The sequence below is a fragment of the Pholcus phalangioides genome, unplaced genomic scaffold, assembly GCF_987345545.1.
Source record: "Pholcus phalangioides strain wild (caught in Gottingen) unplaced genomic scaffold, Ppha-v1.0 ptg000017l_1, whole genome shotgun sequence".
In the NCBI taxonomy this organism is placed as follows: domain Eukaryota; kingdom Metazoa; phylum Arthropoda; class Arachnida; order Araneae; family Pholcidae; genus Pholcus; species Pholcus phalangioides.
In genome coordinates this window covers 17,034,352-17,057,095 of record NW_028301610.1, presented here as the reverse complement: position 1 = coordinate 17,057,095, position 22,744 = coordinate 17,034,352, and the positions used below count along the sequence as shown (strand labels likewise).

General features: G+C 35.8%; 1 protein-coding gene across 1 annotated transcript in view; it reads left to right on the top strand.

The window, feature by feature from the left end:
- Nucleotides 1-7,086: 7,086 nt before the first annotated feature.
- Nucleotides 7,087-22,744, top strand: part of LOC149072459 (SCL-interrupting locus protein homolog) — a 48,840-nt gene continuing 33,182 nt past the window's right edge. The window contains exons 1-4 of the mRNA XM_089246298.1: nt 7,087-7,184; nt 12,462-12,569; nt 21,903-22,012; nt 22,257-22,351. Coding sequence (XP_089102424.1) covers nt 7,162-7,184; nt 12,462-12,569; nt 21,903-22,012; nt 22,257-22,351 — 336 coding nt within the window. The 5' untranslated portion in view covers nt 7,087-7,161. The remainder of the gene's footprint in view (nt 7,185-12,461; nt 12,570-21,902; nt 22,013-22,256; nt 22,352-22,744) is intronic.

Below are 22,744 nucleotides of genomic sequence, written 5' to 3'. Positions count from 1 at the left end.
TACATTTTTGTCGCTGGTCAAGTTGTATTGTTCCCTTTTTCCCCCTTTATTTAAATAGTGTCCGTATTTTATTTATACCCTGATTGCTTTATTATTTAAACAACGGTCTTTATTAAAACCCTGATCGATTTATTATTTAAACAACGGTCCGGGCTTTATTTTAAACAAAGGCCGGGTTTCATTTAAACCCTGATCGATTTATTATTTAAACAATGCCCGGGTTTTATTTAAACCCTGATTGATTTATTTTTATCCACAGTTTTATTTTTTAAACAATCCAGAGCTTATTTTTGTTTATACCATTTGTTTTTATTGTTTTTTACTGTTTTCTATGCTGGCGATTTTTTTTTTCTGGCGCCCGTAGTGTCTGGCGGCTTTTTCTCGGACCGTCGGACATATTTGGCGTCGGAAAAAAAAGTCGCCAAAAATCAGCAATCTGTCCTTTATACCAAAGCTGTTCCAAAAATAATTCCAAAAAACAAATGTATTATACACAAATATGTACAAGAATTACAAAAGATGTTTACACGATATGAGTAGATTTCCATCAGTAGAATCGGTTGCCAAAACAATAATTACTCTTTGGCAAGACGGCCTTGACTTTCTATTTTTATGGTGTTGCCGCAGAGGAAAATAATTTTTTGTAAGTGCTGGAAAGACTACAGAATTACGCCACCCGGGCACGGTCGGGGGGCTTCAAGTGCAGATAATGAAAGATAATGAAAGCTCAAGATAATGAAACCTAATTAAAATTTTCGATAGTTAGCATACTAATTTGTACGAAAGCATTTCTAGCCAGGTTGGGGGTCTCAGAAAATCCACTTTGTCCGACGGCCGAGTCCGAGCATCCTCAGAATCGATTCAGAGATATCAAAATTTCCTACAAGCTAGGCTGACCATATTTCCTCGAGATAAATACGGGACATTGGGATTCCAAATACGGGAAAATACGGGACATCGCCAAAGACAACGCCAAAACCAAACAAAGTTGCCAAATATTGTTGAAATTACGGAAAAATCACAATGGCGGGAAATGATGCATCGCTGTAAATTGCAGTGGATTAAAATGTATTATACGAAAACCAAACGTTCAAGACAAATGTGGGAGATTAATATTTTCATATATAATTGTAATTATCGTAAAATAATTTGAGTCGAAAAATAATGTCAATCTTTGACTTCAATAAAGAATAAAAATTCAACTAGGCTTCGTGTAAAATACGGGAAAAACCGGGACTCTTTTGCCAAAAAGTCGGGACGGCCAAAAAAACAGAAAATACCGGGACTGTCCCGGTAAATACGGGACGTATGGTCACCCTACTACAAGCTGAAGACGAGCACCCGCAGATTCGAAACACATCTGAACGCCCCTACATGCGGCAAAACTATAATTCCACAGTATTTTGAGGTAATCCGGTACTTTCACGTACATATGGTCATGGCTTATACACCACTTGAAAAACGGGACGGACACAAAACTTTATATTTTTTAATCATAATATTCAACTTTCTGATGAAAAGTATAATTATTTCTAAATTTTTAAACGAAAACATTTTAATATTCCTTAATTAGACCAAGAATTAATTATTGTTAATCGTATGGTCACCTACAGATATCGGCTGGAAAACTCACGGAAGTGAAGTGAAAGGTAAGAAAAATTGCTGACGGTCAGGTTTGTTTTAGTTTCTTTCGCGGGTCTTGCAGCGAAAACATTGCTAGGAATATTATGTTTGTAATGGTGTCTATGTAGATAAACTTGAATCCCATAAATTGTTATTTTTAATAAAATTATTTACTATTGTAACATTTTATTGAGTACGAAATGCCCCAGAAAGATTATATAAAGGATTATATAATCTTTTTATGAGCTAAATAATTAATTTAGCTCATAAAAAAAACTAGTTGAGTTTTGTGGGAGCCCTTCACTATAATTTTCTAATTTTTCAAATTCTTGTTAGTCGTTGCCGTGGTTAAAATATTTTCAATATTGTTTATTGTTTTGCCTGTAAAAGTACAAGAGAAACTCTGTAATTGGGACTCCCTGGGGCATATAGGTGATTCAAAATTTTGGATTAGAATGCTTATTGCATTAATTGCGTTATATAGCATTAAATTAGTTTTAAGTTATTTTTTATTTTGAAGTCTAATTCAATCATCATTCATTTGAATTCAGCATAAGTCAGTTTTGCAATCGGAATCCCTTTCACTATCACTAATATCAGAATGAAATGATCTAAAAGACAATTATAAAGCAGATAAAAGAAACCAAGATTACAGAATAGAGGAAACATTTTAAATTCACTTATAATGAGAAGTCTGTTATAACGACAATCTTTCCCATGATTGTGAACTCTTGTGAAACAGGTTTCTACTGTGCTTGAATAATTTTCAAAATTAGGCCGAAAACAAAGCGAGGCAACCACAAGGTACGGGAGTGCATAATAGCAACTAGCGATGAAAACAATTGTATTGTTTTTGTTCTACACCTCACATACTCAAGCAGTAAGACAGAAAGAGGCCACTGAATGAGGTGCGCTACTTGAACAGTCTGGCTTGATTTTTGTAATCTGCCAATATTGGTCTATTTCTCCCCTTTTTTCTCTCCTTCAGAGGCATCATCATCCTTACATTTCAGAACCTCTCCGGCCATTTTCTCTATCCTCCCTCTCTTTTACTATGTGCGGATGTCTCTCCCTCAATCCCCATGCATTTTTTTCTCCCTAGTCGCAATTCTCATACCACTTACCCCTCTTTGCTCCATTATAACTGCTGTAAGTCTTTACCAATACAATGGCACCATCTTTTGTGGTCAGTGACAAGCAACCATGGATCATTTTGTGCATCTATATTTTGAGGGGGTGGGTTCATATATACACAAAATCTGGTAAGCTTAATTGGAAGTTCATATGGATATTGTACTGTAAAAGAACTGTTAAATTTTTTTAGTCAAAGGGAGATAAAATCTAGATCATGGACCTGACTAGGCACACCCCAGAGGCCCTCATGTTATAAGACCAAAAAGTGTTCAAAAATATCAATTTATCAGACAAGATGGTGGCTGGTGGTAGGGAGCCCCAGAAAATTCCTTCACTTGGGATCTCACAATGCTATTGAGATGGCCCTAATTATGGGAGTCCAAATTGCAGAGTTTTTAATAGTTATGTCTAGTTATATATATCTTATTTGAAAAAAACCCTATGAAAATAGACATGATGTATGACATCATCATTATTGCTTCAATTATTGTTCATCGTCATTATTCACTCTTTATTCAGAAGTGACTATTAAAAATACAGTACTATATTGTGATTACGTAAACATTATACTTGTATGTCACTCAGAACTTCACTCCCTAAAGAAGTGCTATTATTTAAAGAGGGAAGAGCATTCAAGCTGAAGTTTGAGTTTCTTCACAATAATATCAATATAAAAGAAAATGTTATATATTGATAGGCATTCAGGGGAATTTCACTCACGATGTCAGAAACAGTGTGCCTAAGAGAGCTTGTTATTTCCTAAGGAAATCATTGGGCAAGATGTCATATAAATGTCCTGCAAAAAAAAAATTGACCAACTGCACAAATATTGGTGAAAAAGTCAGAACTAATGGGTTTTTTTGGTATTCAAATATTTCAGCCTAAATTCTTTTCTTTCTTTTTAAAAAGAAAGACCATTGGGTAAAAACCATTTTTTTAAGTTATGGCATCTTTCTTTTACACAGCTTGACATAAACAAGTGAGAGTGAGTTTGCTATTAGCATCCAAATATGTATCATCGGGTGGATACTACAACTGAATAACTCAATTTTATAAGTTTCAAGAAAAATACATTTGAACACTTGGTTATATTTAGGATGATCTACTTGAAACAAAACAAAGCAACCCTGCTTCAGCTTGCATTACAGAAGTAGTATTCACTCGGTATTAAAACAACTCAATCTAATCTTGTTTATTGATGGGATAAATTGGGTTATCTCTGGCCCTTGACTTTAAAGATAGATCAAATTCCTATGTCTTGTATCATTTATCAATCATTCTTTTATATTCATTAGCCGCAAACAACAAACTAGGTTGCAGCATTAATGTTATTTTAAATTGTGGTAAATTTTGGCTAAGTTATTCTTTAAACCAATTGTAAACATAACAGGAATAACATAGTACACTGATGGGCAAACTCTCGTTGCGGGCAAGATGCCTTAGAGGCTATCTGCTTAGAGGTACTATCTGGCATGCTGAAAATTTTAAAATAGTAGCATAGAAATTTTTTATAATACATTGTACTGTGTGTGGCCAAAACTTTTTTTTTTGACCTGCTTCTAAAAAAGTTTGCTTATTACTGGCGTAGTACAGGGATATCTTGGCTAACGAATGCCTTGGCATAAAATTTTTTGGCTAATTAAGATTTTTTTCATGGTTTTCTTGCCTCGGTTTATAAAAATTTTTGTTGATATATATGCATGAGCTCTTCTTGTAAAACAGTGAGGTAGTGAAAACTAAAAATTTAGTGAGTACTAAATTTTTGTACCAATAAAAATTAATCTAATAAGTAACTATCAACTTGAGCCAAATTAATTTATTTCAACCTCTGATCACTTTCCAGATAGATTTCTATTTCTCTTTCAGAAAGATTTTGAGTCATTTCATTTAAAACTAGCTTTCACCCACAGCTTCACTAGCATGGATTTGGCAATCTAAAAATTACTTGACAAGGATTCCCTCATGACTCCCTTAGGGAACAAATTTTCAGAAATCCTGTTTTAGTGGGTATTTACATAATTAAATATAATACTGACTAAATTTAATATTTATAGCTTCAGCAATTTTGGCTCAGTGATGTGATTGGTCTATACAACCTTTGAAGCCCCTCCCCTTAGGGTGTTGAATTTTGAAGAATCCCTTCTCAGTCTGTGCGTGAGTTTCTACATTACAATACTCGTTAAAAAATACTGACCAAATTACATATTTATAGCTTCAACAGTTTCGGCTAGGCGTGATTTCTCTATATGACCCCCCTCCATTGAACTCCCTTATTACCACCTTAGGGGCCGAATTTCGAAAACCCCATCTTAGTTGATGAATATAAAATGTTGATGTCATGAGCAAGGCCGTCTTAAGAGCATCATGGGCCCCCGGGCCAAGTGATGTTTCTGAGGCCCTACCAGGCAAATTCTCGGAAATTTCAACCAGATCTAATTTTTGTGAGGCCCCTTTTCTCTTGAGGTGCCCGGGTGGGCCCATGCCTTAATACGGCACTGGTCCTGAAATAAAACTGCTGACCAACACTCACGATTGTTACCTTTGAACCCCTTTATGACCCCCCTACGAATTTTGAAAAACCCCTTAGTTAGTTTCTACGTCATTAAATGAAACTTCTGATATATTTCATGAATATTAAGCTTCAGCAGTTTAGAACTTATCTTTTCTATCTGCATGTGTGTAAGAGAAAAATGAGCTGACTATATCTCATATATATATATAGCATACCACCTCACACTTTTTTTTTCAGTATGGGTCACCGCATAGTGTACATAGCGTAAAATAAAAAGATGTTCAGTTTCTCATCTTCCTTTGAATTGTTCATTCAATTATAGCCTTGTTTACATGTGCAATAAAATATCCCGGCAAGTTACCCATAACAGGGATTTTCAGTACAACCCGCTTACATGCCGTTTAGTTTATGCCGGTATTCCCCCTCTTCTTTCCGGAAGTCATCACTAGTTATGTGGGTTGAATGGAAGTGGTTGGTTCAAGATGGCTGATGAAGGAGTTTACAGTAGTTTTCGCGGTACAAAGGATTATGGGAGAGGAGGTCGGAGTCACCAACCATTATTTCGCAACAAAGGTGGGATTCTTTTGATGGATCTTCGTCCCCCCTTTTTTCTTCCCACGAGCAAAAAAAAAGTTGCCATGCAGGTAATAATCACCAAAGTGACCCCAAATCTTCCACATCTAAACAGGGCTTATGAAGTTGTTCATCTCAGCCTTCAGTCAATTTTTGTCCTTTTTATAGTTCTTCTTTAGCGTTTAACCCTTTCATTATTAATCCTGAGATATCTTGTCAAACCAGATCTGCTTTATTTCAGCCAAAATATTTCATCTTCTAAAACCGCGTTGAAGGAATTTTTCCATGAAACATGTTTTCTATCCCCAACCAATTAACTGCTAGTGGGCAGAGTCAGTTCTTGTTCAAAGTTAGATAAGGGAAAACTGAGAAAAAGAAAAATTGTGTGTGTTTTTTCCTCTTTCTTTCAGCACTGTAAAGAAATATATGATCAGTATAAATGATGAAAAAAATATTATATTTTTAAAAGTATTTCTCTTCCTAGAAAGCCACACATGCCATGTGTGTTTGTATCATAGCAAGGGAAATAAAAGTTATGAGCAGAGTAAATTTTCTTGTTGGGATGGAAAGCAGTTATCAGTTTTCAGTCAAAAAAAAAAGAATAATTCTTGAAAATAGTTGACAATTTGTGAAGGTTTTGCAATTTCAAATGTCGCAGTTATAATGTGGATCAAGAAAATTTTAAAAACTGCTTAAAGGGTTAATAAAACTTATCTTCAAATTTTCGCTATACCTTAAACGATTTTGCTGTATAGAAACTTATAGAAAATTCTCAAATCGAATAACACATGTGATTCTGGAGTTAATTATCATTGTTAGTCAAGGTATCACTGTATATGAAGTATTTTAATTGTCACTTCAACTTAATTATAAAGCAGGTTTGATATTGGTATTAAATAATCTGTATATATAGCATATCACACCTGCCGCTTTATAAAAAGATGCTGAATCTGTGTTTCTAATGTTACTTGTGGATCAAGAATTATTTATTAAACTTAGGAATAATGTATAATATTTTTTCAGGTTATATCAGGGGCGTAGCCAGAAATTTCGTTTGGGGGGGGGCACCAAAGTGACAGAACAATGGATTTGGTCATCTTTTCCCCTTTTTTCTGTCATTTTCTCACATTTCGGGGGGGGCAGACCCCCAAGTCCCCCCCCTCGCTACGCCCTTGGGTTATATAACTTGTTCAGATTCACTTTAAATGGTGTATGTATGTATACTTTGAAGTACTGAGTCAAAAAATGTTCTTCTTCTCATTATTTATTTTCATCAAAATTTGTTTTGTTTATTTCAGAACATATGATTTGTTTTGATTATGATACCTAGAGGTTCAGTCATGTAAGTATAAAATTATCATACTGAAAACTTTCCATTTTCTCATCCAGTCTTTCAGTACAAGTATGGTACAACAGTGTCCCAAAAACATTGCCAATTTGTTCCTGAAAATTAATTGCATCTTGAAAAATGCATATCTCGAAGTAAATTTTAACAGACCAATAATAAGGTTACCAATCACATAATATGGACAAAATCACCCAATCACAGATGAATCAACCAAAAGTGTATAGAGACCCAATGTTCAGAAAGGGTGGTGAACAGAGAATCTTTTCCAGAGAAATTTTGAGTTATTAATTTTCAACAAGCAGTTTAAACATGAACAGAAATTGATTAATGTAGCATGTAAAGATATTTTCTTTTGATATATATATATATATATAAGTTAATTTTTTTAGAAAAATACTTTTCATTTTTGATCATCTAGGAGGGAGGCGCAGCCCTCCCCATCTATCACCTCCTCGCATATGCCCCTGCGACTAAGAAGGAAATTTTATGTCTTACAATCACAAATTAACCATGGGCGGAGATACAGAGGGACGTGGGGGAGGCATTGCCCCCCCTCAGCGTCAAAGGTGGAGTCGACTGATCTAATATATATATGCCTATATAATTGACATCATCATCGTGCCCCCCAGCAATAATGCCCCCCAGACTTCCAAGTCAATCTCCGCCTATGAAATTAACACAGAAAAACTACCCAGTCACAAATAAGCACTGTAAATCAAACCAGCACAAGACAGATATTGGCTCTGTTCTGAATTTTGCATTGCTTCTGGCAAATCAAAAATTTCTCAAATATTTAAAACGATTACACCACTGGATTTTGTACAGACTGGACATATTTTGTTTGTGCTCCGACGATTGTGTTAGATTCATAACAGTCAACAAAATTTTTCAAAACAAAGTGCTCTCCTTCCTGTGCATGTCCCTTGTGTGCGTGTACGGTTGTGATAAGTGTTTTTGCCGTCTTGTCAAAAAATTCATCATGGATAAGCCCCTGTGTTCCCCCAGTGATACGTCTGCCCCTTACTTCCCCTTGACCCACATGTGCTCTTTTTAGATACTTTTCACAGGTGAGTTCTGTTCTTTTTTTGTAAGTGCTCAGTATGGGTCTAATATGTCCATTTGTAAGCCCGGATAAGCTTTTGGTTGTGAAAAAACTCTTCTTTGGCTGAGGAATATAACAAATCCCCCGATTTAACGGAGGAATTTGAAAAGCTGGTTTTAAGTGGTTGAAATTCAGTTACAAAGAGGGAAATTCCTTAACTAGGAATGATGATTGTGTTATAGCTAAAAAGCTCAAAGATGTTATTTCTGTGTATATTCAATTGATTGATTCTCTTTCCAATGAGGAAGAAGGTATGCACGAGAAAGTGTTGAAAATAGCCCAGACATTTTTTGAAGATCTTAATGTAATTTCTTGTATTCATAGTAGTAAACTTAGATTCAAGATACCCCCGTGTGATTCTGGCTCTAAACCCAAGTGGTCAAGGGCAAGAAAGCAGAATAGAAAAAAAAGGGCCAAATTAAACATTGAGGCTGTAATTGAACATGGTGGAGACTCTCTCATTGGGGAAATCTCCCTTCCTGGTGAGCACGCTAGCTCAAATCAAGCTGAACAAAATGATGATCAATGCCATACAACTGTTAATAGTGATAATGTACTAAACAGAGTTAGAGTATGACTCTCTCCCCATTCAGGGTCAAATAGTGATTGTGACACGTGCTCAACAAACACACATTCAACTAGTTGCTCAACAAACACACATTCAACTAGTTGCTCAACAAACACACATTCAACTAGTTGCTCAACAAACACACATTCAACTAGTTGCTCAACAACTGAGTCATCGGGAAAACTTTCCCCTGTTAATAAAAATAGGACACCTATACAGAGCTCTCTGATTACAGATGAACATACACCTTCCAATGTTGATATTCAAAATAATTCATTGGATTCTTCATCTAATGATTTAATACTCGTTACACCTGATGATGGTGAAGATGGGATTTCAATAGACATTATTAAAGAAGCAGGAGAAGAATTTGCCAGTATGCTAGCTGCCTTGTTCACAAATTGTCTCACAAAATCGGATGTGCCTGAAAATTGGAATAATGCAATTATGGTTCTTCTTTACAAAAAGGGTGAAAAAGAGGATATCAAGAACTACCGACCAATGAGTCTCCTATCAGTAATTTATAAAATCTTCACCAAAGTGCTGACATATAGGCTTGAATCCAAATTGGACGAAGCTCAACCAAAAGAACGGGCAGGATTTTGAGGTGGATTTAGCACAATGGATTACATCCAAACAATCAGGGAACTTGGAGAGACATAAGGAATATACAAATTACCATTGTGTATGACCTTCATTGATTTTGAGAACGTGTTTGACTCTGTCTTCACATCTGCTGTTGTTAAAGCTTTAGATATAATTGGGGTAGAGAAGACTTGCATCAATATCATCAAGAAAATATATGACAAAGCAACTGCAACGATTCGTTTGGATAAAGGAAAAACAAAAATTAAACTTGGAAAAGGAGTCAGACAGGGTGATACTATCTCACCAAAACTCTTTACCGCTGTTTTAGAAGAAGTATTCAGGAAACTGGATTGGGATAAAAAAGGAATTAAAATAAATAGAGAGTTTCTCAACCATTTGCGTTTTGCAGACAACATTGTTGTTATCAGCAGTAATCCAGACGAACTAGAAGAAATGATACAAGAATTGGCAAAGGCAAGTATTCAGGTGGGCTTGAAAATGACTCTACAAAAGACTAAAGTTATGTTCAACCCCTCTGCGTTAAAGAGGGCAATCTTGCTCAACAACACAGAGATAGAAGAAGTAGAAAGTTATGTATACCTGGGACAAGAAATTACCATGGACAAGATTGTTTTTCCACAAGCTAAATTATCTCTGAAAAACAAAATTATACTTTTAAGTCTATTCTCAGACCTACGCTGCTGTATGCTTCACTTACTTGGTCTCATAAATGCAAAATAAACATCAGAAAACTTCAGACGGCTCAAAACAAAATACTTAGGAAGTTTGTGAATGCACCTTGGTTCATTAGAAGAGTTAGTATTAGAAATGACCTCGATATTTATCATATCTTCACATACACTAAAAACATTAATAATGACCTATTCGACAGAATGGCTGAATCTAAGTACTAACATTTGAGAGACATTGTAGATTATGATGTTCAACTGTTGAGAAAATGTTGAAGACCTCAACAAATTTTCCATTTGGATTGGGAATTAATGTAATTGTTCCAAATTTGTTGTAAATAATTGTACATACTTGGATAGAAATTGTTTTCTCCTTGTTTCTCCTTGCTCTGTATTCTGTAATTATTTTTTATTTTGCAAATATCTGGACTCTTGGATTTCTCTGCATATAACAACACCCAATGAATGGTTGCCTGATTTTTTCTTTTCTTAGAATTTTTGTTTTTGTATATATATATATATATATATATATATATACCTCATTTTTATATTATTATGTTTCATTATGAGCACTTACTGAACAGAACTCATATCTTGTTCAAATTGAAAAATTTTTCATGTGTTTCTGATGAACATTTTTGATTATCATCATTTGATGTAGGACTTTAATTATATGTAACATCTAGCTAAAGAGGTTTTTGCACTACGACACTCATGTACTGTTTTTTTGTTTTTTCCTCTTTTTTGAACCCATATCAAGATGTAGCTGTTGACTGGTGGTTTTCTGGTGATATTATGTGCTGAGTCAATCTAGAGTTGTTGATTGTTGTGGCAACAGTGTGCTTTGACTTAACTTAGGACAGCCTGATGACCTGATTTTGTCTTTTTTCTCTTTTTTCATTACACATACACGCACCTTGTTTCGCTCTACACTTTACACAATAGCTTCTACCCCTCTTCATAGATCTTCCTGGTCTGTTTGTATACTGACTGTTGGCCCATGAGGGCTGGGTCTTGGTTAAAACTTTAATTCTGGTTCTGGTGGTTACTTCTGGAGATGTTCGAGACTTGAGTTAGTGAAATATTTATAGGAGTCCCAATTTTTTTATGTTGGTCTTACAATCCGAAAAACTCAGATTAACGCTGTAATTGTTTGCATAACAAACAATTAAATTATTTGACAAGACTAAATTTTGTTCACTACAGCAGGGTTAGACTGTATATACAGAATACCCTTTTAGTGGTCAATTTATACTTCCAATGCTAGAATCTGCCAACCATTAAATCAGAAAAATTAGAAGCACTGATTGAATTTTAGTGGATTTTCTCTTAATGGATTGCCAGTTTTTCAAAATAATAAGTTATTTCACACATTCATAACTAGAACATCTCTTATTATAATAACATTTGATTACTTTAGGCCTACAGTGGAACTTTGGTTTACAAGCATAATTTTTTCAGTGAATGTGTTCATAATCTGAAACACTTGTATTTTATCAAATCAAATTTCCCCATAGGAAATAATAGAAAATCAAATGATTCGTTCCATGCTGAACAAAGTGTAGGTTGATTTTATTTAAAAAAAAATTATTGTATATTCTTACCTATTTTACATTAAAGGCTCACATATTTTTGGAATGATACAAAAGAGTAAGAGTATGCTTCAATCTGAAATCCCTGTTTACATCAACATATAACAAAAGGGTGAGACAAGCTTTCGTGGGTTATGAATGCCACTTCCATAATCAGTGGTGCCTTAATGAATGAGCCTGAATCAAACAAGAGCCCTTGAACTATTGAAGGGTTTCATTAATACACAAATGCATGCAATATATTTTATAATTTAGTCTTTCATTATAATAATATCAAAATAATAAAAGAGAAATCCAGAAAAACACTTTGACTCGGCTCCTGAACTTCTAATGGCAGCCTACAGTGAGAGAAAGCAAACTATCAGCTTTTTAGTTGTGATTACGTGGTGCTCAACAGATGAGGTGAATACACAAAGCCTCTTATAGACTAGTACTCATCTAAGAGGCTTTGGTGTAGGTAACGCTCGTATTACAAGAAATATCTCTTATCAAGTCAAAATGTGTTCGAATTTTTTTACAATTTTGTTCGTCTTGCGAGGTATCGCTTGTTGTCAAAATTTGTTGCAAATTTTTGTTGGTCTTGCAAAATACTTGTAAACAGAGTTACTCTCATAATCTGAATTTCTACTATAGCACCACCTAACTATCTCATATGTCATTGTACATCGAAAATAAATCCAAAAATATTGCATTTAGCAGTCAAAAGCAAGTTGTAGTTATTATTTTTTCCAGGGACACAGAAGGTGTATCCTTTTTCAAGGTTCCTGAATGTGGACCAACCCTCCTGTGGGACCATTCAGCGACAGGCAAATGTACAAAAATAGACATTGATTATCACAAGTAAGTTGATATGACAGCTTTTTTCTTAGAGAGTATTACAATTTTTTTTCAGTATGCAAGGGGGTATGCAAAATTAACAAGAAAATTTTTTTTTTTTCATTCTCTGGGCATCCTCGCATAAATATTAAGAAAAACTAAAAACTAACTTATTAAGCTGTTTGCAAGTTGATGTATGTTAGGGAAACATTACCTTTTTGGTGATGAAATAAATAGAAGATCAATTACATATGGATGTGACTATGGATATAAATATCTACATTGTTGATATTCTACTTATTGTTGAGCATTATTATTGTCATTACAAGTGTGTGGCTGTTGCCTCTCAAGCCACTGGCCATAAGGGAGTAAATGCTGTGGTAGAGTCATTCTAACTAGGGTGCACCATGAGAGGCCTATCACATTGCATAATTTAAAAAACTTTAAAGTTGCTAAGGGGGACCAGAAGGACCGGTCCCCCTCCCCCCCGAAATGTTTGCGACTTTTTTCTACAGCTTTAAATGTTCTTTTCAACTGCATTTTTTTTTTTTTTGAAAGTCAATTGGAGACTACGGATACCAGGAAGAAAGACTTTCTTCTTTATTTCCAAAGCACAAGTATATGCATCAAAGCCACCAGTTTCGGACAATAAAAAAAACGTGCCGGCTAGCTGTCGCCACAACTGTACTTATCATCAGATCGCGGTAAAAGGAATCAAACCAAAAAGCATATTTTCAAACACTGATTGAACAGCATGATCACTGAAATTCATTAGGTCTCTACCCTAGGGACAGAGGCAATGTATTTCGGCATGTATCACAAATCCCGCACCCTATTCAAAGAAGAAACTCTCTTCCTCCTCCCCCCTTTCTGGAGGAATACCATTTCAAGATATGGCTTCAGCAAAACAAGCCATTATCGATGCCGACCACTTTGTTCGAACAACAAGTGTTGGATCTGCAGAACATAGACCATTTATAGAGTAAATAGTTCGGTGGAAGGAAGTTGCAAATTAAACTCATGACTATAGTAGTGGACTTCAACACCATGCTCGTGGGCACCACCACAGTTGCTTTCTAACAATAGTATCAACTATATAGCCATCTTTAATTATGAATTCAAACATTTACGTCTGCCACCCTTACGAAAAAACGCACTCACGCCCCTAGGCACCTAAGAGAGAGAATCACTAGTGCACCATGTATCTTAACAATACTCAGCTTTTTCCTTTTATATCGTTAAAATTTTGTGCTCGTCAAGGAAGGAGGAGGAGGAGAAAAAAAAGTCCAGTGTCCAGCAATAATTGAAACCATATGACAAAATGCGCATGAAAAGAACACGGTGGGCAAATGACTGTTGCCTGTAGAATCACATATTTTTTCATCCTGTCCTATCAGAATTCAAAGTTCATCTGTTCATAGTTACTGTAGTATTATAATAATTTGAGTTTCTTTAGCAGACGCAGGGCCAAATTTACGTTTTTGCCGCCTGTGGGCTATACAAATTTTGCCGCCCCCCCCCCACCTCCCATTTCAATCTAACTTTTTTACCACCCCCTTCCACGCCATTACTAATAAATCATAAACAAACAAAAGACAAAAAAGTGGTACAGTATATAGTTGTGCCTAAATTTTACTTTTCTGTCCTGTATTTGTATCGTATTCCGATCCATAATGATTGCCATATAACGGAGGGTGCTCAACCTCTGACCACAGGCGTCTATCGACACATCGATGAAAAACACTGATAAATTTAATTTGAATGTATGCTGCATACATTCAAATATGAAAGTATCTCAGCACCAATCAATAGTGTCGAGATACGTGGTTACAATCTAGCAACAAAATCAATAATGCATTACATATTATCTATACATATTATGTTTAACCGCACGTCCTAAAGTGTATTCTGAAATAATGAAATACTTTTTCAAAATTTTTTTGTTTACCAATTAAAATTCTAGATGGGGTTGCCAGTGGTTTGTGCACTCATGTGATTTAAATACTTGTATTACTTAAATGTACAGAGTGTCTCACAATCCCCTGACGATTTTCAAAATGGAAATAGCAAGAAAACTGTGACAGATATTGAAGTCATTTTGGCGGAATGTTAATGTGCGAAGTCAGGAATTTCAGTACGTCATTCATGTTTCAAGGGATTGTATAGTTATTAAAATAAAATGAAAAAAATTACTTTTTTTATGAAGCACTTGTGCCCAAAAACTGAATTAAAAAGTTGTTGCCCTGTCTCTTCTGATGCCAACGAAGAAATTTCCACGTTTCTAAGTGCAATATTCGCAGATATATTTGAATTAAAAAATCAGAGAAAAGTTAGGAATGAAGCGTTGTCCATTAGTTTTTGCTGCTTTTTCTCCCGATTTTCGAATTCACATATCTCAGTAAATACTTAGGAACAAGGAAATTCTTATTAATTAAACTGCTTTTGTTCCTTCCATTTTTGTTCTTTTTCCTATGCTACTTTTATATTAAAAGCTACATAATAAAAGTATAGATTATGTAAAAAATCCTTTGAAAATTTAATTTAGTATTTAAAAGGTTAGAATAAAAAATAATTAGGTTTTATAAATTTTCTTCTGTTGTAACGAAATCAATTTTTGTGAAAAAATTTTTACGTGGTATTCAAAAATGAGCCACGTAAAATATCAGTGACCATAATCAAATTAAATGTTAAATTGATGCTAAACACAAATTGATATAGGATGTATTGAGTGATAATTAATTGTTTTATTAGAATTAAAAACGAAATGAGTAATAACCAATATACCATATATTCTCGTGTATAAGCCGACTCCCCCACTTCAGGACCACCAAAACCGCAATAAATTGAAAACCAGGGTATAAGCCGACCTCAAAGAATCCGTGCATTTTAGAGAAAAAAATTCTTATATATTCATGCACAATGAATAGCTTACGGAAATTTACAGTAGAAAACGATTCAAACTTTTTAATGTTTCTTTACGATGAGTCTCCAAGCTCATCGTAATCCATCAGATCATCATAGGGTGCGGCATCTCCGTTTTTATCTTCATCTGGGCTGTCATCGCCATTGTCACTTTCAAAGATGATATCATCTTCAGTTCCGTCCATCGCATTGCTGATGCAACACTTTTTGAAGGATCGGATGATAATTTCGGTGGAAACAGAATTCCACGCCTCATGTACCCATTGGTACACTAGGTCAATGTCAGGTTTCTTCAAGGCAACGTTTTTGTAGTTTATCATCGGAACTCATCCATTCGATATACAAATTCCTCAAATACTCTTTGAAAGGCTTGTTGATGCTCACATAAGGCTGTACAATCGACGTCAGCCCACCTGGTATCAAAGCCATTGATGTTTTCGATTTCTTTGCTTCGTCTTTGACATTATCAGGGTTTTGAACATATCCCATACCAATAATGCTGGTTTCTCGAATACTGCTACAAAAATGACTAATATGTGGGGGGGTCGATATTTTCTCATCAAAAACTGACCAGAGTATAAGCCGACCCCCCCCCCCACTTGAGGAACAAGTTTTTCCACAAAAAAAACTCGGCTTATACACGAGTATATATGGTATATTTTATTGTGGTCTTTTGTTTCTATATTTCATTGCGTGTATTTTTTATTGCAGTACATGTGGTTTAATGTGGAACCACATTTCTTGGAATCAACAGTACATGAACGTATGCGTCATTGTATCGGAAAAAAATCAATCAATATATGACGTTTTGTTTATAAACTTAACATAAGGCCCTGCATCCGCCACACATTTCTGATATAAAATTTATTTTACACTTATTTTTAATGTCGGAAATACTTTCTAAATGCTCAGTAATGCTTGTTATATGCTTGCGAATTTCAAAAATGCTACTCGGTTAATTGACATTTGAATATCATGTGATTCAATAGGCCAATCTCTTGGAAACTGTTTTTTGAAACAAAAACAAACATCAGGTTTCGAGAATCGGAAATACGGACGCGCTATGTTCACACCCTTACAAAGGATTCCTAATTACCTAAGATGGAATTGTGGAGATTGTTCGTAAATTATCATTAAAGAAAACTCTCACAAAATACAAAACGTATGAACTTATCAGAAATGAGTAGCTATATTTGATATTTACTTACTTTGTTTTCGTCAGGAAAGTGTAAAATGAAGAGGAGCTTTTTTCCGTTTTGTTTAGCAATCCTGCGTTTATAACCGAATGTATTTTTGTAACACTGTATACAATTAATGAAAATGGGTTCTGCCAAGCTACACTTTTTTCAGGAAAACGTCACATGAGGAGAGCCATCCTTATAGGACCAGTAAACGGAATCACGTGACCCCGCCTACCATTCTGTGCGACGATTTCTTTATATTCCAATCAGTGACTGCAAACTGATGTTGTTCTGAATTGACCAGCTTCATCCCATTTCGATTCTCAAACAAGTTTAAAAAAATCGTATTGTAATCGAATTCATCCATTTGAGTTATAGCCTCTTAACACTAGTGGCGTAGCCAGGTTTTCGTCTGTGGGGGAGCAAAATTTAGAAAGGTGCCATTTTTTGTTCATGCTTAAGGCGCAAACTTAAAATTATGCATTCATGGAAAGGACTTTAAATTTCCCAATTTATAAAAATCAAATTTATTTTGTTTTCAGTTGATATTATTTTTCAAATTAAATTAATTACCTTTCAATTTGATTAATGTATTTTAATTTTTTAATTAATTTTAAAAAATGTAAATTACATTTTCGTTTTGTGTATTTATACAAATGCAAACACCAAAAACAACTGGGAAGTCACCCTAACAGGTAGTTGGAAAAAAATTTAGATTGAAATATAAAAAAATGATAGGAGAATAAAATAAAAAGGAAAAAATATATATTTTCTCTTTCTTCAAAATTATTCCAAGATATGAAAGTACAGAAAAATCTTCATGCTTTCATTTAATCGCTTTTATCATGTTACACTCTTATTGTAAGGACGTATCACATGTACACTACTTCTACTCAATCATAGAAAGACATTTCTCTTACCGAATTTCTAACAAATTAATGCATGCTGGAAAGTTCTTTCTTATATTATGCGGGACCATAACGTATATATGATGTCATAGTTATGCATGGTTTCAGTTCGAGAGGTTTTGCCGTCTTCCATATTAGAAGTAAAACAGACAGATGTCTGAAGTTTCGTGTTATGCAAATACCACGGTGAAAGCCTGCCTTCTCTCTGCGGGAAGGCTTTCCAAACGAAAGATCGGTTAGCATCCGTACCTAGAAATTGAAAAAAAAAGACTCGCTTCAGTCAACCGCTACTGTACCAGTAGTGGGGCTCAAACTGGGATGAATCAATCCATCACGATGCTCACCCGATCGCAGTGGTTATCACATACTACTAAATTGCAGACGCCCAAGCAGAGGGTGGCCAGAATCCAAAAACGTTAGGAACTGCTTCAAACGAATTAGTGCGTGCCAGAAATTGTCCTATGTGCCCGTAATTTATTTAAGTATCTCTTAGGTGTGTTTGCAATGCAACTGCTCATCTTCCGAATCGAAGTGAAAGTGGCAGGTATATGAATTGATTGAAATATTTTTTATCTTTTATTATCTACCGGCTTCTTTTGGAGATACTATGTAAAGGGGAGTTTAGCTAGAAGTTGAAAAACTTCTAGGTATTGCGCATAGTGTATGTATATTTATTTCTAGTGAAATAAATTCATGCGATGTGTTTTATAACAAATCAGAGAAGAATGGAAATACAGCAAGGGCGTAGCGAGGGGGGGGGGACTTGGGGGTCTGGTTCCCCCCCCCCCCGAAATGTGAGAAAATGACAGAAAAAAGGGAAAAAGATGGCCAAATCCATTGTTCTGTCACTTTGGTCCCCTCCCGAAATGAAAGTGGTCCCCCCCCCCGAACGAAATTTCTGGCTACGCCCCTGAAATACAGTATGTAGAGTGATGAATGATACAGACTAGCGCAGGAGTTCTCAAACTTTTTCCATCCGCGGTGCCCCGTTACTTTAATCAATGCTTCTACACGGCTCCCCAGAGAAGTTTAACAAAGAATCTCTGAAAATCCTTCGGGATGCTCCGCGGTGCCCCCGACAAAGGTTGGTGACGCACAGTTTGAGAATCCTCTGGACTAATAAGTTCTTGGATTTTTCCCTCGTAATTTGACCAGGGGGCATTTGGGTAAGTACTGGCAAACCTCACGACACCATAGTTCATATTAGAAAGTATTGTAAGCCCTCAGATAAGTGCTAATTGAAAAAACACTAGATAATCTTTTAAGAGCAGACTCAACGTTTCGTGGACACTTTGTTTTTCTGAAAGAGTATACGTATGTATCTTCAGTTACTTTTAAACTTTCCTCGTAATACATGGACAATTGCAGCCCCGGTCCAGGTGCCTCAAGTGCAAAAGGGACTGCATGAAGATGATATCCAGTTAAAATTTTCGAGAGTGATCTGTTAGGCAGACATTTCTGAACAGGTAAAAGGCCTTAGAAAAGTCCCTTTGATGCCCATAAGACGACCCTGCGTAGACTACCTATGTGTTGTTGTGGGAAATAAAGAAACAAATAACGCCCGGAATTTTGCTTTAAAAAGCGATGAGTATATGTTGTGCATTTTTATTATTTTATTTCAGAAATATTCAACGGATTCTCAGAGTGTGTGCGCTCGTGGCTCATCATCGTCCTTTTTTTTTGAAGGACGTCTCAACGTGTTGGTGTATTGATGCGTGCTTATTTAGTTCTAGTTCAGTTCAGTTGTAGTGGGTTTTTCTTATATTAGACCAATGGGTTCTCAAACTGTGCACCGTGACACCCAGGTGCGCCTCCAATCTGGTGTTTCTGAAAAAGTCACATTTTAACATAAAACTATGCACTATCACCGTATATAATATAGTACAATATATTGTCGTACAAATATAGAAGATTATAATTTCCTCTCCCATTTTCTACATATCAGAGCGCTATTGACCCAAGATTATAGATTTTTTTATTTACCCACCTTTTTAAGAAAAACTTTTCCAGAACCCCCTTTTGTGCGCCAAAATCTTGGGTTTTTTACTGCTCAAAAGCTCATATCTGGTTTCCACCTTTTCTTAGTCTTTGACACTACCCTATACACAACCTAGTAGCTCTTGCCAAGGCACCTGCAGGTCACGTGGCATTTCTAGGCATTATGAATCTAGCCAACACCCCTCCCCCATACATAAAGTGGTATTTCTAGGACCTCAAGCCATGGGCGGAGATACGGGGGGGGGGGCATTCCCTCCCCCCCAGCGTCAAAGGTGGAGTCGACTGATCTAATGTATATATTTCAAGATGAATTAACATCATCATCATCGTGCCCCCCCCCAGACTTCCAAGTCTATCTCCGCCTATGCCTCAAGCTCCACATAAGGCGCCCAAAGAAAAGGCGATACTTCTTGGAGCTTGAATCCTAGCCATTACTTCATAGGTTCAGTGGTCTGTCCACAATAGGTTCCTGTGCTTAATTTCTTCAAAAAGCGCCTTAGTCAAAGCTCTTGGTGGCTCTTCAGAACAGAATGAACATTTTGTGAACGCCATATCCTCATACCTATGAAAGGTATTTCAAGGAGCTCTACAGAGAACGACCAATAGCAATACAAATACAACGCCACAACAGGCAAAATGCCCAACGAGGAGACTGAGAAAAAAGATGCCCATAAAAGTTAGAGCTAGAAGCGGGCAAGATTCTGCCCTTTAATAAGGTGGGGGAACAGAGGCTGATCTGAACATGCTTCCAGATGAAGAGCTTGAGAGCAATTGTCAAAAATGGTAATGAAAACCTACCCTTCCTTTTTTCCCTCTTCTCTAACGGGTTAGTACAAACCCAATCACTGTGAAACTGTAAGAGGCGCAAATATAAATGTAGATTTTGTTCCTTACTCATCACATTATAGTCAATCAAGGTATAAAATGAAAAAGTCAATATTTTTCAAGTTTTTTTAAAGATCAAAAGTCATTTAGAAAAATAGGCGCCAATGTAGGCAAAATTTCGATTGGGGGAGCAATCGCTCCCTCTGCTCCCCCCCCCCCCGGCTACGCCACTGCTTAACACATGTTTCTATTCCCCCCCCCCCCACAGATAGTCAACCATAGCCCAAAGATTCCCACCAAAGCCCCGACCGGAGCCAATAAAAGCATCTTTGTTGCACAAAATTCTTTCTCATATGGCGGGTGTCATTAAAATCAGTGGAATGTTCTGTCTTTTTAACTTCAAAGAGAGCCAAAATTGAGCTATTGAAATGCGGTCAGCTGGGAAGTGTGCAGCAGCCTCCAGTCACGGAACGCACCCCCGTTTTTCATCCTGACCATTGTACCAACACCTTCTGTAGATAGCTCTCCAAAGAAGATAACTCCCCACTTTCTTTAGGGGATGTCAGCTGAACTCGTCTTTTTTCCAACACCTTCAGTAATCTGAAATGAGTGCTGCTTTGCTTCTCTGCATGCCTACTCACCCTCCCAACTCTACTTGTAAAAATACTATTTGGGAAAGTCGCACACTGTAAATAGGAAGGTTAGACAATCATATATTTTTTTACTTCAATGACAGTCTGTGTGGGAAAAAAAAATAAACTATGATTTAATAATTATATATTATTTATGATAGAAATGACACATGGCACTTCCACACGTTTATGAAATGTGAATTAAAATTTTTTTCTCCCTCTCTCTCTATACTCCTAAATTCGTCACCCCTAAGTATTTGCTGCTCTGAGCTATAGCCGCTTAGCCCCTTAGTAAATACACTATTGAGCAGACTGTCTCTGTCAGTTCGATTCTGTCTCTAATTCATCAATTTAACGTTTTTCCTTGATTTTTCCAATGGATATAACTAAGTATTTTAAAAACCATGGCTTGATCCTGATGGTGGATCAGCGCAGAGCAATCATGTGCTGGTTTTGAATGAAGCGATTCCTACAAACGAATTAAAAAATGAGCCTGAAATTTCGCCTGTTGTAGCTGCCGAGGCTTCCGCTGAATGGGATATTGGACACTATATCGGTTCATCATTAAATTATTTTTTAAGCGAAAAATTAATGCTGAATTGTTGGAATCTAAAAATTCTAACCATTTGCTTGTAATATATATTTCTACTCCCGTCACTGAACTTTCTATCTTTGTTGAAAAAGATGTTTTTTTTCAATACTTTGAGAATCACTGGAATCCTTAACAATACATGTATTGGTATACATAAAAAATAACATTTGTGTAATCAGTTATCTTTTATCTGTTATTTATTATCTATAAGAACATTACAAATAAACATTTCATGAATGTTTTGCATTTTGCAACCTACTGATTTGTGAACTAAAATAATTGTTATTGCATATTTTCAGAAGGCCTAAGGTGTGCATCAAAGAAAAAATTCTTCAACACACTTCAGGCTGGTTACAATCTCAAATACGTTCCCCAGCAGCCTGTAATTTCCTGGGATCAGTTGTTGAAGGTTTCTCATTTCAATCAATGAAACTACTTTAATTTTTCAAACAGTTTAAAAAGAAAATGTTGTACTCAAGTATCTTTATTTTTAAACGTTTTATCAATGAGCTTTGTAATTTTCAGAAATTTGAATTGGTATTGATGACTTGCAGGGATAAACATTTATGTACTCATTATATAATACCTTTGTCTTTTTCTAAGGAAGGCTTAGTGGGATTACAGAAAATGATAAAATTTGCAATTATTTACAGGACCTAATACTGTAGGGATTACAGTAAAGTGTCATGAATTTACTGAGAAAAGAAGCAGTTCATCTGAAAATGCAGAGCATATCATACCTGTTAAGGTAATTCTAACCATTTACTTGAAATACAGGGTGATTATAAAAAAACTATCCCGACATATGGGCCCCTAACTATCATACCATTCACAGAAATTGAATGAAATTTTGGCATAAGGTATTTTGATGTATGCGCTCAAGAATGATATGGAAAACAACAGTGTCACTCTAACAGTTACGGTTACAGTGAGAAAATTTCGAAAATATCAAATGGCAACACCAAGTTTTTTGTATTGGAATGTGATCTCCATACTAAAAAACACTAAATAGCGTTGGAATGGCACCTGTAGCACGAAAATCCCTGGAGCTAGGCAAGGAAAAAGTAAAAAGGACTTTGAGGATGACTTTGTCGTGCACCAGAGCATTAATGTTCGTTTCATTCGTCACACCGTTTCTTCG